At 30.2% G+C, this 20,802-nt stretch overlaps 1 protein-coding gene across 1 annotated transcript in view; it reads right to left on the bottom strand.

The window, feature by feature from the left end:
* LOC142328704 (casein kinase I-like) overlaps positions 1–20,449 on the bottom strand; it is a 98,652-nt gene extending 78,203 nt beyond the window's left edge. Inside the window, exons 1-2 of the mRNA XM_075372641.1 lie at positions 20,146–20,449; positions 5,288–5,394 (exon numbers count right to left, since the gene is read on the bottom strand). Of these exons, the coding sequence (XP_075228756.1) occupies positions 5,288–5,394; positions 20,146–20,271 (233 nt within the window). The 5' untranslated portion in view covers positions 20,272–20,449. The remainder of the gene's footprint in view (positions 1–5,287; positions 5,395–20,145) is intronic.
* Positions 20,450–20,802: the final 353 nt, after the last annotated feature.

Raw genomic sequence — 20,802 nt, 5'->3', positions numbered from 1 at the left:
TACCTCATACGGCCATCGGGCAGAATTTTTCTTTTATGAATTACGAAAACTGCGTGATGTAAATGATAAAACGCAATAATCGATCCCGATGCCCTTATACGATCTACCGGACAAAATGGTAAAATACTTGCACGGTCTGTACTGCCTATATTCCCAAAAATACTTAATTCAATTCACATCGGTTTATAACATTAATGCTATCACTTTTTTTAATAAGTATTTTAATCTATATTAATTATATTTTTACATTAGATGATTTTATTACACCACCTTTATTGTAATTCTACTACAAAAGTTATTTTATCATAAAAATAACACTGTACAGACTATGTAGTTTTATTTCTTAATTGAATCGATTTACGTAGAATAGTTTTGCTATTTTCGTGCACTTTCCTGGCACCCCTGCGATTTATGTGTCGACCCACTGAGAAGCGATTACTTCTCTGATAAAGCTTTAACGATATCTGCCACACAATCTACTGATAACTGTTAACAAGTGGTACACGTTACCACTTGTTAACAGTAAGCAAGATTTTCCTAGCAGCCGGTCACTTGTTTGATGGTAATACACACAGCACATAGTGGTCTAATGATATCGTGCTATAATTCATTAACATCATCCAAAAAAAATTATTCGTTTAACAACTCTATGAGCTAGCAGTAGGACGAAATCATCCAACAGCAACATGTTTTCCAGTAACTTTTCTTTTATTCTTTTATTTACCACATAAAAGCTGGGATCGACTACAATTTTTACCCTATTACACGGATGTAAGCGAACACTAAAGTAACGGAGCCGAGAAAACATAAGACTTAAATTTAATAAACAATCTTAAGTCATCACAAAAAATTAACATTCTTATTCAAAAATTAAGAATTTATTGATTTCACAGAAATAATGGTTATTTGAAAACATTATGAATACGATTAAATTTTACAAATAAACAAAGCATTATTTTTTCAGGCAAGGGTTGTAACAGATTTATTTTAATTACACCTGTTATACTTTCATTCTTTCTTCTGTCAACTCATATTTTTAAAATATAATGCACTAACGAGGTAGTAAATTGAATCAATTTTTCACAAAAAAAAACATCACACTGTTCAAAAACGATTACATAATATCTGAGAAAAAATCTTTAATAATTTTTATTTACCTCATTCAAGTACACATTTTTGTACTTTTAAAACTTTTAAACAAACTAATTACAATTTGATTAATACAAAAATTAAAAATAAAGTTAAATGCACAAAATCTTTTTCTATAATCTAAAACTTTTTCAATCTTTCTTAAAATTTCGACTTTTGCAGACGCCAACTTAAAACAAACTGCTATTAAACAACTTTACCACCCCTATTTTTTAATGGCCTTATTTTCAATTTCTAAGTTTTATTTAAAGTATGAAAATAGTAGTTCCGTTCTGCAAGAAAAAAATCCGAAGATCCAGTAAATGTCAAAGAAACTGCCACTGAGCACGACTAAAGACTGAAAATGTCTATTAACTAAATATTCAATTATTTCTTTTTGCATAACAATATTTAGAAATGTCAGAACAGGCAATATAACATAACAGGCTACATATAAAAAATCATCAAACAAACCCGTATATTTAAATTAATATTTTAGAACAAGACTTCGACAGAAGTTCAAATGAAAAAATCAATCGGTAATCAAAGCGATTTAACTTGAAACCGAAAATTAAAATAAAACCACAATTAGTTTCAATCATTGACGACAGAGTGACTACAGTTTATGAAAATAAATATACCCCCTTCATACTACTGAAAAGAACTCTAACATTGGTCCAACAACTTCTTCTTAACTAGATTTTTCCCCATCTTTTGTTATCATTTGTGCGTAACGGCTCCCACACAAGACAAACTCAACTAAACCAGTGAACACAATCAAATGTGACTCTTATTACCTTTCCTGCTAGTTATTAACATTCATTACCGTTTAATCGATCGGTTAGAAGCAGCTGACAAATCGTAATATGCAATACAGCCAAAAGTAGGGGCAGTTTCTCTCAAACTCATTCAAATGGTGTTTTATATAATGAAGATTACATACATACATTGAAGCAACATATATAACGCATCTTCCAGACAGAAAGGGGAAGGTTAATTTTTAACACTGTCAATGTTTCTTATAGTTGCTACCCATGTAAACAATCTGACACCTTTAACGATGCCATCAGATGATTTAGATGATCATTAAATAGCTTGTCTGATTGATAATCGCTTATAGGGCTGAATATAATCTGTATTTCAGTGTGCAACTGTAACTTAGTGAAGAACGCAGAGGGAAGCCACCTCTTTGTTTGCTACGCCAAAATGTCACTTGTTATTTTTGAACTTTTGTAATTTTCAGGATAAATTATTTTGTGTAATTTTCAGGCTTATGTTAAATTATTTTTAAATCACGTAAATTTTTTTACTTTTCTGGTTGGTTTTATTTATATTACACCTATTACTATATTATTTATAAGCCTATTACAAGGTTGTTTACGTATATATTATTAAGGGAAAATTTAATAATAATGTGATCAACTTCAGCACAAATTGTTATATTTTTTCTTCATATTCATACAATTTTAACTTGTAAACGTACTTACTAGTATAAGGAACTGTTTTTCTCTATTTGAAGGTACTTCTGTATTGGTAGCTCTATTTGCTGAATCTTTGTGAAAATCTATAAAACAAGAGGCTGAAATATTTTGAAATGAAAAAACTGTTTGCCTAGAAAGTTTAGTAAATGTAGTTTGCTAACATAACTGCAGATTTTTCTCTTCTAAATTTTTATTTTTAAAGTTCAACGGCGATACGATATCATTTGTAAAATTATGAATATGTTTTTAAAACATAATTATAAAACAAACACATCTAATAATAATCCAAAATAAAAAATAAGAAATACACCGAATGAATAATTGAACAGCCTATTCATTAATAGCCTTACTAACAATTACTTCAAATCCCAGCAAAATCAAAGATATCACCAAGAAAAGAAAAAAAAATTCACTTATATAGATCATCCACCTTTCTTTTTTCACTCATTAACACCAGGATAATAAAGTTTTAACCTTTTGCTAAGTGCCTTCAATAACAGATTTAACTTTTTTTCAGGTTTTTAAACTCACAAGACCTTTGCACTATCAAGCTGAAACAAAAATGAATCCAACTTTGTTACTTCTCAACAATGACACACATTTCAAAGGCAGACTTCATCTTTCATTTTACACACAATATTTTCACAATAACATTTTTGTTGGAATAATTATATAAATAAATACTGTCATAAATAAAATCAACATATAATATTTTTATACTTTTAAATATTAAGAAGTAATATAGTTTTATAAGATATAGTAGTTTTATAAGAATGAAAATTATTTTTCTTTTATTAACATAACAGTTCATTCAATGAACATAACGTGTTTAAAAGTGTTTTTTATTGTTTTCTAACCGCTCTAGTTAAACAATGTTATTGTTTTCAATCTACTAAATTAATTTTAAAACATTGGGCAATCCTAAATCTGTTAAAATCAACCCACACAAAAGAAAAATTACTATTGCGGTGATATTTATCTGTTAATATTAATACAACACAGATCAAAGAAATCTATAATCACAAACTGCTTCAACTTAAGTTGTAATTTTATAATTTTTATTAAAGTAGGGAAAGAAATGAATGAATTCAAAGTTTCTTAAAAAAAAATTACTTTTTAAATTACTCAAATATGAATTAATAATGGTAAACATGATTTTAATAAATGACTACGTTTTGGGAAGGATTATAGAGTAATTAAAGCAGTCTCTCTTTATTTACATATCAGCAGAAGCTGTAGTACCTCAGTACTGAGCAGAAAGGTTCTTTTAATTTAATTTTGATTTCCTTCATATTACTTTTATAACACAATCAAATTAATGTTGTTTTTAAAATTAAAACTATGCCACTCTGTCCTTGAAATAAACATTACAAACAAAGCAATAACGACAAATATAACGTTCTTTAATACAAATTAATAAAACAGAAAAGCGACTATAAACCACTGAAAATAAAAAATCTGATGTGGAAATCACATGACTTTCGTGAACACCTATTAAAAAATTACATACACATTTATTTATTTTTTTTTTTTTAATGAAAGTACATAAAATTTGATTTCATTAACAATTACTGATATTTTTTCAATTTCTTCTTTGTTATTCAATTATTTATTATTTATAATCAGAGGTAAATAATTATTAATAATTCAATATATTTTAAGTAAATAAAAAAAAAAGTAAAAAAAAAAAAGAGATGAAGTAGGATTCGAACCGATGTGCCTTCCGCTTGTAAGATCCAAATATTTCATTAATTAAAATTTTATTTGGCTATTACTCTGGAACCAATGAAAATAAGTACCACTTATAATATAATTGTTATATTGTTGAAAAGCTTTCAACGAGGGCTTATTACTGCAGTTAAGAAAAAGACCAAAATCCAAAAAATGGGATTTTGAGCTTTTTTGGACACTTTTTGTCCAGTTGATTGCACTCAAAAGCGGACGTGCACAAGTAATGTTACAACAGTCTAATCGTTTTTGAGTTATGCGAGATACATACGTACAAACATCACGCCAAAAGTAGTGACGGATGATCAAAATGGATATAATCGTTGAAGTATGAAAACCGTAATTTTTCGTGATCACAATACTTCCTTTACTTCGTACAAGGAAGTAAATTGTAAAATAAAGTAAAGACACCTTCAAAAAAAATTAGTTGATACTTAGAAGCGAATGTTAAAGCTTCAATGTATAATTCAAATAAAACATATGCCCAGTATATTATGCAGGTGTTAGGACCTTTTGTTACTGCAGCAAATTTTTTTTTCACAAAGCAGTCTGCAAAGTAAGTAAGCCAGTTACAAGATTTGAAAATGTTTTAGTGCTTTTTTTCACAGGTTGTCTCAATGCTTGGCTAAGAGTTTTAACAGCTAGAAAACACTATAGCTGTTTTACACGCGCACGCAAGTGTGTGTGTTATCTTTATCCCCACATAACTATCTGCTACATAATAGACAAATCAGTTTACCATAAAATATTTCAGCAACCTTACAATTTATAATAATATAAGGAAATAATAAAGATTACATATAAAATCAGCATAAAAAAAACGGTTTATATCTTAAGTTAACAAAAGCTGGCTTCATCTTTACTCAAGATTAACTTTAAAGAAACAAAAAAAAAAAAATAAAAAAGTTGTAAAAAGTATAAATGTATTGAAGAAAAAGTTTTCAACTCACCTTATATGTGGTATTCCTACACCACCATGTAGTATTCTATATAGTTTGCTCTCATACAGCAACTGTGGGTGTCTAGCACGTATAGATTCTAACTTTATAGCTACTTCCTGAAACATATCAACAATTCAATAGCAAAATAAAGACAACAAACTCTGAAAATTCACATAAGAATTATTTTGAAATCCCAATCGCCATAAGTACCATAAGCATTCAAAACAAAGCTAACCTGCTAATATTAGTTTTTTAAATACCAAACAAGAAGAGTTCTTTTAATAATACACAATCTTCTAACATTCTGCATAATAGTAACGGTTCCTTTGAAAAATGAATATTCAAACATTCTTTTTTAATTTTCACTTTACTTACCCATTTGGAACTTATTTTCTTTATATTTAAAACACTATTTAATTATAATTTCAAGCATGAGAAAATAACCTGACAGTACATAGTTTTATGAAATGTAAAAGATTTACTAAGATAGTACATACAACTGTACACTATTTATCAAAACAGACTCCAAAAGCACAGTGTAGATGAAATCCTCAATCAGATGGTCTTGATAGTATAAGGCCTCCTTAAAAGAAATGTACAATTTTTTTAAGGGTTCTACATAGTGCGGTAAACTGTTTACAGGCATTTAATTAAAAGATTGTGATTTTGTTTACACACAGAGTATCAACTGACTGACTGACTAACCACGATAAAACTAACAATTAGGACCTAAACACATGAAATACCGATTTTAACTTCAATTGTCAAGATAAAAATATGATTCTTTGATATCAAATCTACAGCTTTATCAGATTCCGAATTGTTTGAATGCTGCTAAGTGATTATACTTATAACAACATTAATAACTGGCAATTTTAAAAATAGGTTCTAAATAAATGTATTGAGTATTTTGTCCCTTCCAGCAGTAACACAACTGTAAAATCAAACAAAAAAATTAATTACACTACCTTGGATTACAAAAATGATCAATTAATGGTAACAGCATAAAATAAAAAAAAATAATAAAAACCACCCATTATTTGATATCCAGATACTGAAATGAGAAACAGATCAACAATCAAGTTATACTTCTACCACAGAAATTTGTAACATATACAAGCAATGTTGTGAACCAAAAATTGCTTTTTTTTCATATTCTAATATTTACGGTAACTACTCTATGAACTGCAAATCTACCTATGTCTTTGTTATTCTTATTTATAAAAAAATGCACACAAAATTAATCTGTTACCTGCTTTGTGTATACTAATAAATGGAGTTCTTCAATTTGCTGTTACTGCTTGTTTTCATAACTACCTCAAGAATAAGGATTTGAAGAGTCATGATTAGTTTTAGGGCTAGAACATTTTACAGGCTTATTTTTTAAATGTTACGAGTTAAGAAATTTTCGGCTCTTGGAAACAACCTAATGCAAAGATACCACAAAAAGCTTATCCTATTAGCGATTTTCTGCATCATAACTACAAAAATGGAAGAACCATGATAAAACCCTATTCAATGTTTATTATGACAAGTAAACAACATGTGAACATAACTAACAATTAAGTCCACCAAGGTCACTTAATATCATAAATACAGTTTCTGACTTGGAACTGATCTAAAATAACAATAATGTTAAAAGACAATTTGTAACATTCCTAGAAATAATATTAATGATTTCACAAGTCTGACTAAAGTAAAAGAATCACATGAAGCTAAAACCTACCATTTCACAATACTCAAATGAACTACAATGAACAAAAACTAAAATCTATTACACTCACTTTCAAGTCAATTTCAAAGTAGGGTAGGATAAATTTAGAAGAAAACTATAAATAGCCAATTAAAATTTTTAATTTGGATAAACAATCTGAAATTCCAGTTTCAATAATTAATTTCCTTAATACAAATATTTGTTTTATTAACTATAAATTCAAGTAATTATTTTATGTAATTAAACTTGTTTTATTTTCTACATGTACCCTAAGAAAAAATTATTAATAAATGGAGCTGATGCTAACAGATCGTTCCGGCACAAGGAAGGCTTAGCAAAAACATTCCTTAATGATTTCTGGACATATTGTGTATCTCCTGATTCCAATGGGCAACAACAATAAAGAAAGAAATAATGCTAACTTAAAAAGAATTAAATAGTGTTCATCTATGTTTTTAAACTATTTAAAAACTTATTAATAACTAAGTAGCAATGTTCAGATCACTTGTTTTACATGCAAGCATGCTTCTTAATACATACATATACATATGTACATACATTACATATTGGGCAAACTTCTCAGTCCCTCCTGTTTAGTTTACTTATTACAATCATTTGTATATAATATTTTGAAGTAGTATACAGCATTGTTTGCTGTAGTTTATTTACAGTTAGAAATACATTTTTAATACTGATCCAATCAACCAGCCTAACTGATTAAAATTAATAATTAAGATACGAGATCCTTATTAAGAATAAGTGATGGCAGCCTCACTTGTTAAAACGTGATGACAGATTATCAAAAGAGATTTTATTAATTTAAAAAAAATAACCTTGGTACTATCATGAAAATCTAGTGAAACAGCTTAAAAGAATTTAAAAATAAAAAATGATACCCAAGGACAGGAAAAACTGAAACATGATGATTTCAATAAAACTGCCAGTAAAAAAAATATTTCTGTTTGTTTTTTAACCAGATTTCTGTGCTCAATATATCTGTAAGAGGATCGAAACCTATCAATTATTTCTGAGACAATTATCTTTTTAAAAAAACCCAAAATATTCTAATATATTTAGAAAAAAATTAATTTTTACAAAACGGGAAAGGCATTATCCACTGGAATTCCATTCCATTGGAAAGTTTTCGTAAAAACATTCCTAACATTCCTTTAATATTTCTGAAATCGCAGAGTGAAATTAATGGGATGTACCAAACTGAGCATTTTCAGTAAATTCAAGGACAGGACCACCAATAAACAAATTATAGAATTTATTTTTTTTTTTTACATTACTTTCAAATACAAGAAATTTAGAAACTAGTTTACACAGATTTAAATTTTACAGTACAAAAAACCAAATATTAAATCAACTCAACTCTTTTAAATTATACAAAAGCATATTGAACTATTTATTATCACTGATGAAGTACTACTGTAGTCCTGAGTTTAGTAAAAAAAACTTAAGGCTAGTTAAATCTGCTATTAAAATAAGCTATTAAAATAAATCATAAGTATGATTTTGACAAATATTAAGTATAACAAAGTTATTGTCAAACTTTATATATAGTGGATTCAACGTCAGGATTTTGAATAGCAAAAAAAATGTAGATGTTTGACCAGGCCAAATTTACACTTTAAATGACCATGACCTTAAGTATATAAATATGGTCTAACTTGTTACATTAATGTAAGAAATAGAATTAAGTGCCAAGACAGTCAGGAATTAAACACAGATCAGTTTTTTTAATCATTAAATCATATCCAAATGCGTACAGCAGAGGGGGGAACTGACTATGGTATATTTTTCTAAACTGCTAGTTTTTTATCAATTTAAAAAATTCAGTAATGAAGTAATAACCACAACACTTGGATGCTGGCTGATGAATCAAGGATCCAGGGTTAGTGGGTACATATTTGGCATTGCATGTAATAGGAGGATAGCCTTCAAGTTTGTTCATTGCTCTTTCTTTTTTTTACTATACAAAAACAACATCTATCAAGTTGTAACGTATGTTTTACTGGTTTAGTTAATGAACTGAATTTTCTAAGAAACATACTGATAAATATTGTTATGTTTCTATACTTTTTGCTTTATATAAACAGATGTTTTTATCGATACAAAAACGGTTTTATTTTTATTCCAGTTTAATTAATTACATGTTAATAAAATAATCAATTATCTTTAACACTGCTGACAATCACATAACACTGCTGACAAAATCATTATGTTAACTTAATATGTAAAAACATGGATCATGAAAAATTCCTTTTCCCATATAAATAATTATTCTCGTTTTTATATTTAATATGTGTAATTAAAGAAATTATATCACACAATGGTACAAGAGTAAATACAAAAAGAAAACCACTAGAAGATACAATTCAGAAATACTGTACAAATACTTATAGTGCCAAAGCTGTGTTGTTTATTTTTGTTCATGATCCCATCTAGGGATAGCAGTTTTGTGCAGTATGAATAAACCCTTAATTTTACTAACTTTTAATGAACAATACCTGAGAACAATACCTTTGGGATTCTAAATCTTCAGAAAGTACTACCTTCCGATATTAGCCTGTTCACTTTAAAATATCTATTATTAACCATTTCACAACTAGTCAAGCAATCACCTTGAACCAAAATGTTCACAAGGAAGTGCCATTTTATGAGGGATCAGGGATTAATACCAGTTTCTGGGACTCTTGTTCATTTACATATCTGAAATATGATTATGGACTTCATGAGATTATTACATTAAAAACGATTTTTGGAATTAAATATACACATTCTATTTCATACAGATGATTGCATTTGCTTAGTTCTTTCTCAATTCAATAATATAATGGCACTGGCCTTCGTGGCACGAGTGGAGTAACTCAGACTTCATCCAGAGGTCCTGGGTTTGAATCAATCGGGCATGGCATTTTTCATAACTACAAAAATTCCATTTCCACATCCTACACACAAGCTTCAAGGTTATGTGGCAATATCATCAAGGAAAAAAAAAGAAACAAATGAAGATTCGTGTGCAAAATCATTTGTACAGTCTGATACACCTTTTTCCCCTTTCTGGAACCACTCTTGGAGCATTACCTCCGATAGAGGAAGTATACAGTCACCAGTTGCCAGTATGCGGAGTGCCCACGACCTCATTGCGCAAAGACCATCCCAACTCTGTCAGAGGGCCTCTTAGCACTCAGCCATGGGTCTGTCAGGCCCAGCACCCTCCAGTGTCAAATTCCCTGTCAAGCTTCCTCCAAGGCATGTAATCTGTCATTCACTTTCTTAACGTAGTCCTCTATAGCCTTCCATTCAAGGCGTCCTCTCAACATAATTCTCCGAGTGTCTTCTGGAATAAATATGACCTCTGCGCCCAAGGCTTCCAGCTTCTCTTTGCATTATTTCGAAAATTGTGTACAACTAAAATACACATGTTGAGGGGTCTCCTCCTCAGAACACATTGGACAGCTGAATGGTCAAAACAGAATCTGTAACAAATAAACTCTATGCTTCCATGGCCCATCAGGCCGTCTGATATTCCTGAAGTGGCTGTGTCTGGGAACCACACAGCATTGCATTATATGTCGGTTTTTTCTTTTATTTTCAAGTTCCATGGCAATGTGGAATCTAAAATGCCGATTCATTGAGTTGATATTTTATAAGAGTACATCCTGACTCCAAAGGAGAAGACACCCTCCATATGACGGTTTTGGTCACCATTCCACTCCCCTCCATACCTAGCCCTTATTGGCTTTACTGGAGGTCATCTTCAGTACCTCAGCAATGACATCTTTCAGTCAAGCCTCAGCGAGGATGCCATCCATGTAAATGCCACAAGCGACATTCCCAACAGTGTCCTACTAACTAACAAACTAAAAATAAAGCAATGCATACACAGTCTGTGAATGTTTTTTTTTTCTCATTTGATCCATGTACTACAAACTTATAACATTCAACTATAAATCAACCACCTGAATTTGGAGTGTAGAATCATGTTTTAAATTTTGTTTAAAAAACCAATACACAAAATTGTACATTCCTTTGCTCAATTGCAACTATAACTGTGCAAAACAGCAGAGGTGTGGTATGCAGAACTACTCAAGGTGATAAGCAAATAGATACAATAAAAAAAAAATTATAATTATTATTATTATACAACAAATATTTATTAATAGTAGTATTTTTTTATTATTAATACTGTGAATCAGCAGCTCTCCAACTTTATATATTATATACAGATTGATTCAAAGAAACGGGAAATTTTGAAAATTGTGTTGGTAGCCGTGGGCGATTGGTACCACTTGATAAGTGGCACCAGCCTCTCTAATCTAACCTGCCATTTAGTTGTCATGGATCCTTGGAGTGGTGCGCAACGTGCATTTGCTATCAAAGCGTTTTACAAAAACAATGACAGTGTGGAGGAAGCGCGTAGAGAATTTCGCCGTCATTTCCGTCACGGCACGACCGTGTTCCATCACCACATGCAATTAAAACATGGATATCTAATTTTGAGGAAACTGGTTCGGAAATGAAAAAGAAACCTCCAGGCCGTGAGCGTCCATACACCACAGAATGTTCAAGCTTTACAAAATGCTGTCACACAAAGTCCACATCGGTCAATCCGTTGTCTCTCAGCATATTTACAATTGCATAGTTCAAGTGTTCGAAGAATTTAGTGAAGGACTTGCAATTCCATCCATACAAGTTGCAAATTGTCCAGGAACTGAAACCGAACAATGCAGTTGTGCGAGCACAATTCTGTAATGTAATGCTTCAGAAGATAAATGATAACGAAGAGTTTGTTCACGAACTGTGGATGTCAGACGAAGCGCATTTCCACCTCAGTGGATTTGTTAACAAGCAAAATTTCAGATACTGGGCACAAGAAAATCCTACGCAGCTACACCAGCGTCCATTACACGGCCAGAAAGTGACCGTGTGGTGTGCTATGTCATCTTACAATGTTATAGGTCCTTATTTTTTTGAGGATGACAACGGTCTTGCGATTACAGTGACATCGGCTCGTTACATAGCCATGCTTGAAACCTTTGTTGTGGAACAACAAAAGAGATTTCCACCAATTCTTAACACATCCTGGTTTCAACAAGACGGAGCAACGTCACATACTGCACGAATATCGATGGCAGCTGTACACCAATTGTTTGGACAACTTGTCATTTCACGAAATGATGACATTAGATGGCCTCCCAGATCGCCTGATCTCTCAGCTTGCGATTACTTTTTGTGGGATCACCTTAAAAGCAAAGTGTTCCACAGTAGACCTGCTACAACGAAAGAACTGAAGGCAAAGATCCGAGAAGCAATTGTGGAAATTCCAGTTGGGATGTTACGTCAAACCATGAACAATTTAGCGAAGAGACTTCGTGAGTGTTTATGTAGAAGAAGAGGTCACCCGCAAGATGTCATCTTTAAAAAATAAACTAAAATGTATGTATCCTAAAATGGCAACATTTGTACAATTACATGAAATAAAAAACATTTTCTAAAAAAAATTTTTCATTAACGTTAGTTAATTTTTTTAATTTCCAGTATATATATAAATATATATAAAAGTATTTTATCATAAATTTCGTTTTCACTTAATTTGAGGAAATTATGTATAGCAACAATAAGAATATCAGTTATTCGGCTAACAAACAAGCAACACCAACGAATTCTTACATGCCACACGTTGAGACTTGCCTGTCTCATGCACATAGAATGTCATCATATGTGTCTGAACAAGTTTCTTAATGGCCACTATAAAAGGATTGCTGTACTTTTCACCACCAGTCAGTTGGGTACAGTTGCTTCCTATGTTTTACATACCCTATGACAATCTGATTTGAAAATATTGTTATACTAATTTGCTTGGTTTCGTTTAGCTGATGTAAAACATAAATCAATATGAATAACTTTCTGATTAGAGCAGCAACAACAGACAAAACCCTAGTTTTGTCACAACAGACATGGAGCTCTACTTTGGAATCAGAATTAAGGACGAGCCCACATCTTTTTATAACTAAGGTATGAGAAAGTTGAAAGAAAACCCTCATTGTGTAAGAAAAAAAAGGTAATTGAGGAATCTTTCTTACAGAACCTAAGAGTATAGCAGTGTGAAAAACTCACAATCTGTGAACAGCTGTTGTTGCATGCTGCTAAAGATATCGGACTTTTATATTAGGTGAATCATCAGATAAACAACTAGGTACAATATCACCGTCAACTGATAGCATGCACCACAGAACTGAAAGCATAGCATTAAATATTAAAAGAACCTAGTAACTAAAGTCAGAAATGGTGATTTTTTTTCTTCATACAACTCCATGAGAGCAGAGATATATGCAACTTATGACATGTACAATATGCATTTCAAAGAACAATTAAAGAAGATTTGCGATAAGCTATGAACATGACTACTGCCAATGAAATATTTTTAAAAATGGACTAGACTGGAAGCAGTATGTTGGCTTCTACTCTGATGGTGCTTGAATTATGACAAGAAAATATGAAGGTGTTGCTATTAATAATCTGTTACAGAAAATTGTACCCTTGCTCATTGCAGCATCCGCAGAGAAGCTTTAGCAGTAAAAGAGGTGGCTGAACAATTTAAATATGTTCCTCAGGAAACCATCAAGGTGGTAATTTTATTAAATCTCGAGTATTAAACTCTCTTTTATTTTCAAAACTGTGTTCTGAAGTGGGCAATGACTGGATTCAGTTACTGCTATAAGCAGAGGTGAAATGACTTTCTAAAGAAAAAATGCTAAGCAGGTTATTAAGCTGTTCAAAAGTGCAGGTGCTTCTAACGGACACAGATTTTCAACTACGTAATCTGTACTTTTCAAGAAGATGCCCACAGGCGATCTTTCTTTTTCCTGTTTAGCCTCTGATAATAACCGTTTAGATAATACTTCAGAGGATGAATGAGGATGATATGTATGAGTGTAAATGAAGTGTAGTCTTGTACATTCTCAGTTCGACTAATCCTGAGATGTGTGGTTAATTGAAACCAAACCACCAAAGAACACAGGTATCCACGATCTAGGATTCAGATCCGTGTAAAAATAACTGGCTTTACTAGGACTTGAACGCTGTAACTCTCGACATCTGTAGTGACTTATAATAGCGACTGACTTCCAAATCAGCTGATTTGGGAAACCCACAGCCAATCTGTAGTTAGTCAGTTGTCATTGTAGTTTGTTAGTTGTTAAATAGCACCACTGAAAGGGAAAAAATAAATAAATAGTACATATTTTTTCTTTTTAAATACATACATTGTATATCATTAAAATAATACAATGATACTGTAATAACAAAATCCAGAGGTCCCGGGTTCAAATCCCAGTCAGGCATGGCATTTTCACACGCTACAAAAATTGTCATCTCATTCTCTGAAGTAATACCTAACGGTGGTACCGGAGGTTAAAAAAACCTTACATAAATTGATGGTGCACTGCATAATAAATTTATATAAATAACTATCACCACAATGACTTAAATTTAAAACTGCAAGCAGAAAAAACAAGTTGATTTTCAAGACAAAAGGCATTTATCAAAAAATGTCAAATAATGATAAGTTTTAAATGAAACCTGCTATCTTTTCCAAACCTGGTAAATTTACTCACAGTACACAAAACTGAAATTAATGATAATATCATAACATATAACACCATTGCCTAATTCTTGGTGAAACTTGGTGAAAATACCAGTGTACTGGTATTTTAAAGATTATTCTGAATTTTTATGAATACAAAATTCTTTCAAAATAGATGAAATTTTTGGAACTGTAACTAACGATGAAACAGAATCTTTACAGAAATACCTAGTGATGGAGAATTGAAAAAGGAATTAGAGGTGTGTGATTTTTGGATAAAGGTTAAAAATGATATCCTCAGTTCTGAAAAACAGTTTTTTAATTACATTTTCTACCATATATCTTTGTGAAACTGGATTTTCTGCTATGGTGCCAATAAAAATGATTTTTTAATAAACTGAACCCTGACCTCCAAATTTACATTTAAAATTAATTTCAACAGAACCAGATAATGCTTTAATTCCAAGCATGCAACACCAACCTCCTCACTAAATTTTTAGTCTTCAAGAACATAATAATCAGTAATATATATATTTTTATATATATAATGTAACACTTCTTTGTAAAGTAGATAAATGTTTTTGTGTTAAAATTTATTAAAAAATCCACAGTTTTTTTTTTAATAAATAGATTTTCAAAAAAAATGTTTTTTGCTTCACCATTTTGAGATTTAACTCTTATTGCTATACTAATGACATATTATATATTTAATAGTTCAGCAGTATGCTACTGCTCTGCAATTCATATAAGTGGTACCTAAAAAATGTTTGAGAACTGCTGGTGTAGAGCTATATAAATATAACTCTACACAAGCAGTTACAAGATATTTATATATATAAAAGGTAAGGCCTTGTGACTGGTCCCTAATTCTAATAAAATCCTATTGTAGAAATGTTTGTTCACAAAATACTATTTCAATCTTCGTAAATCATAAAACTCAAGTTCTTATAAGTTCTCTTTCTCTATAGAAATAAATGATTATAAAAAATTAACATTAATTTTAATTAAACTGTATAACAAATGTTTCAAAGAACTCTATTTACAGAATGCCTCAACCAAGTGGATTTTACTGGAGAGTAATCCTACATACACAATAATCACAAAAAATAATGCTAGTGTTGGTTTTTGATGACTTAGTATTATTGTTTTTTGGTTTCTACCACAACTATAAAAATCATTTATAATTAATTCATTTAAACTATTACATAATGATAATTAGGCTAATTATTGGCCTCTGCTTTCAAACAGTTCAAGTAAAATTTTTTGTTGTTATACAATCATAATTTAATTGATAATACACCTAGACTTCAATAAAAATTCTAGCTGTCATTGGCATATGTTACCTTCTGTTATTAAATTTGATGCAATCTCTTGATGTAGCCTAGGTAATTTTCTTTGTATCCTTAGTCATTCCATTTAAAGGTATTGTTATTTTTGTCCTTTCCACTAAGGTTATTTTAGCATAGAATGTACAATGTACCATCATTTATATATTATTACTCATAATGTTTTTATTTTTTATCTGCGTTTCTCAACCTTTATGTAAAACCTTACAGGAAGATCTTTTATAGAGTATAATTTAATGCATTGCCCAGAGAACAATGGTATTTTTGTGAACTTTATCTTCTTCCAAAACAAATATCCCTAAATTCGTTTGTTTTTCACTGTCACTATTACTTTCTAATTGAATAAATTAACATCATTGTAATCTCTACTGAAAAATCCAGCACTATGAACAGCAGCTAATCATTAAAAACTTTCATAACCTTACCTAACTGATTTTTTTCCTGTTTAGCCTCTGGGAATCACTGTCAGTTATTACAATGGAGGATGAATGAGGATGATATGTACAAGTATAAGTGAAGTGTAGTCTTGTACAGTCTCAGGTCAATCGTTTCTGAGATGTATGGTTAACTGAAACCCAACCACCAAAGCACAACCCACTGGGTTGGTCTAGTGGTGAACGCATCTTCCCAAATCAGCTGATTTCGAAGTCGAGAGTTCCAGTGTTCAACTCCTAGTCAAGTCAGTTATTTTTACACAGATTTGAATACTAGAACATGGATACCGGTGTTCTTTGGTGGTTGGGTTTCAATTAACCACACATTTCAGGAATAGTCATACTGAGACTGTACAAGACTACACTTCATTTACACTTATTACATATCCTCATTCATCCTCTGAAGTATCATCTGAACGGTAATTACCAGAGGGTAAACAGGAAAAAGAAAGAAGAACCACCAAAGAACACTGGTATCCATGATCTAGTATTTTAATCCATATAAAAGTAACTGCCTTTACTAGGATTTGAATGTTGCAACTCTGGACTTTCAAATCAGCTGATCTGCAAAGACGTGTTCAATACTAGACCAATCTGGTGGGTTTACCTAACTGATCTTGTCCAGATTTAACAGTACTTAGAAATAACTTTTAATTCCTAATATTGTTAAAAAATAAATTATTTATAAAATAGAAAATAAGATTAACCTTAAGATAAGATTAAGGCTAATAGAATAATATGAAACGTAAAGAAAAAATTAACTACTGCAATGAAGTAAGCTGTTTAGTGTAAGTCAGCACTAGGTTTTTTTTTTAATTGGAGTACCAAATTTTCCGTTACTTAATATTAACTTTCAACTACTTAATAAACATCAAGCAACAGGTTTAATTATTGTTCATCTGTTTTAAATTAAAAACAGATCTTTTTGAAATCAAACAGTCTAAATTGCAAACACTTACTATTTCATTAAATATAATTTAGGTCAATTCTGAGAACAAATATTTCAGCAACACACTTCTTTTATCTGATAAATTTTAACTTATGAGATGATTTTGGAAACAATAAACCACTTTCCTGGTACATCCACTACACTTCAAAATTAGTGATAATCCATCCAGTCATGAACTTCATGAATAACTATCAACCAAAGTAAGGTGTATGCAAAACACTTTTTTATCTATCTTAAAAACATTGAATCTAAATTTGATTTACCAAAAAAATATCTAAAAAAAAAAAAAAACACTTAATGTTCTCCTTTTATGCATCAACTTATAAATCACCTGATGTTAATTTCCTGATATTTATCATCAAACACTCACCACATATACTTAATCAAATGTAAATTTTTTAATATTTAAAAAACAAAAATTCAATCTATAAAACAAAATTTACATTCATTAATGCAATCCACATAACTACATTGGAAATCCCACAATAACAGAGAGAATCAGTTTTTTTTTTAAACGTACTTTTGTAAATTCTGAACATATGGACCCAAATTATTTTTTTAATTGCAAATCCTGGCATTTAAACCAAAAGTTCTGAACCTAAAATACAAGTAATCACAAAAGATTAAGAATAGCCAATTACAAACGACCAACCAAGTCTTAGAATAGTCTAATTTTTCTAGGTTAAAGTATTGAAATGTAAGTAATATTTTATTACAACAAAAAAGTTAAAGTATAAATAATAGTATTATAAGTGTCATTAGATGGATAGAAATAAATCGAATTAATGTAGCCACTCAAGTCTCTTTCTCCAACCACCTTTTGATCTGCTAGGCAGACACACAGTCTAATCGACTTAATTTTTCTAAAAATTAAAAATTGACACCCATAAGCAAATTACTATTAAATAAATAAACAAGATTTAAATATAAAAACAGAATTATTCCTTTACAAATTGGTCGAATTACTGAAAACTACATATACACTCTTAGAAGTATAGGTTTGAACTAACAAGAGTGCGGCTTAAAGCTGGTATGACAATTGGCATGACAATTACTGTTCTTGTATTATGTATATTAATCAATATGATGATCACAGAAATTTGAAAAGTGGAGATATTTCAAGATATTTTTGTAATATTTCTCATTTTGTCTCGTCAAAACATTAAACGGCTACAAAAATAATGGGATATTTGCCTTAATTATTATACTCTGTACTAGCACTTAATACTTCTTAAGAACTTTATAATACTGTTCTTTTTTTGTAAACACATTTATAACGGTAACCCTAGGACATAATTGCTGTAAAAGCACTCAATTTAATTCTTTATCTTATTTGTAAAGCACAAAAAATTAAATAGATAATAAAATATAATTCATGATGTTGCATTATTTAACTAAGAGGACTAATATAAACATACACCACTTTTCCAATGAAATAAATATTGATTAAATGTTTGATTTTATATTATCAAAAAAGAAATTACATTTACTTTTACAATGACATACTGGAAACATAAATTGCAATAATGAAATAATGCTGACAAAATGCTGTATTACATACTTACGTAGTCTAAAGCCTATTTCAACATGTAATGTAAGCCCACACAAAGAAAGCACTGAAACCAAAAACTGTTAACAAATCTATTATAAAATTTCCTTAATTTTCTTCTCATCTGTTGGCAGGATTACCCTATCCCTTAACCACTGAAATTGGAACCAACGCATTGCATAAAGCAGAACAAAAAAAATAAACATCAAAATAACAATTTTAGAATGTGATGTTCTTACAAAACATTAAGACTTAAAATCTAATTGTGTATCTTTAAAATAAATATCAGAAATGTTTTTTTTCAAATCATACTACAATAAAAAAAAAAATAAAAACAAAGTAATCAAGTATTTAATTAAAATAAATTTTTTTATAATAAGGATAAATTACAATAAAAACTGTAAACAGCTAATTATAAAATAGAAAACAATATGGCCAAATAAAATTTATTAGAACTTTAAATTAGCCCTCTTTTTTTCTTTATATAATAGGAAGCACCAGACATGCTAGCATTAACATTAACTTAAATGGTTTCAACATTAGTAAATAAAATAACAATAGATCTAACTCCATTAAAAAAAAAGAATTTAAAATTTTGTTCAATAAGCCTTAAACCTACATACATCAATACATTTCTCTCACAAAAAAAAATCCACACCCAAATATAGTTTATTGAAACTATCTAACTAATCAGTTCTCATTAACAATAATAAAAAGCAACAAAAATTAAAAGTAGTTTAAACAATTTTATTATTTAAAATTAATAGATTCTGCTACGTTTATACTAAAATTCACTTATTACTATCGAACCTTTCAGTAAAACTGAATATAAGAGTCAAGCATAAAAAGAAAGAAACACTCAACACTTCAAGGACTTAAAAGAGAATCAGAATTAGCCATTACTTGCGTTTAAACCGCATCAATAACTTGGTTTACCAAGAATTAAAGCACACGATACAGTATTACTAAGCCTATTACTACTTACTATGAACAAAAAATAAACGAATGCATTGATCAAAGATCACCAGAAATAAATACAATACAACGGCTTCAAAGCCAATATTTAAATAAACTTAAACGGTAAATTTTACACGCGAACAATTATACTTAAAGGTTCTGTAATGTTATTCGGCTCTAAAAGTAGGCCATTTTTAACAATGACCAGGGCATCGCTAAACCTAACAAAATATTATGTAACTAACTATCCAGCTACTTAAACAAGAACCGATATAACAGTAACACATCTTAAAACTTAAATTTAAAAAAAATCATTATTCTTACTTCTCCATGTGAAAGATTGATTCCTAGGTAGATGTCACCAAAAGAACCACTACCGATTTTACGAACTAAACGGTATTTTCCTCCAACAACAAATTCGTTCATTTTGAAACCGATTAATGCCGCCATAATACGAATAATACCATTTGTTAAAATGTTTTTGTTTTTTCTAATTTAGAATTTTGAAACCACAATGGTAATTGAATCACAGAAATCACCACCTCACGAATTACAAGACGACGACATGGCCAACTAGATTCAAGCCCACTACACCTAGCACAAAGCAGAAACTGAGGTAGCCATATTGTGACGTTACGTGTTTGCTCTGTACGTAACCAATCAGAACTTAATATCCTGTCTGGTAATCGATACAAATGTCACAGAGGTCATAAAAAGGTAATAGAAAGTTCTTAAAGCCAAAAAATTAAAAATGTACAAAGTATAACGTGGTTAACCACGATTAAATTTTTGTTTTCAAATGGTTGCTATATGGTAAGCATCACTGAGAAATACTAAAAAAATATACCATAGTTCTTCAATGTAATCATCTAATTTTTCGTACAGACTCAGGAACCAAATTAAAAGAACTGCAGCAGGTTATGACATATTTCTTAGCTTATTTTATCCCTAAAGGTTTATTTGCTGAAGCTTTTTACCTAT

The sequence above is a fragment of the Lycorma delicatula genome, chromosome 1 (assembly GCF_047948215.1).
Source record: "Lycorma delicatula isolate Av1 chromosome 1, ASM4794821v1, whole genome shotgun sequence".
Classification (NCBI taxonomy): Eukaryota; Metazoa; Arthropoda; class Insecta; order Hemiptera; family Fulgoridae; genus Lycorma; species Lycorma delicatula.
Note: the sequence above shows the minus strand (reverse complement) of the source record. Positions and strands in the feature narration are given on the sequence as shown.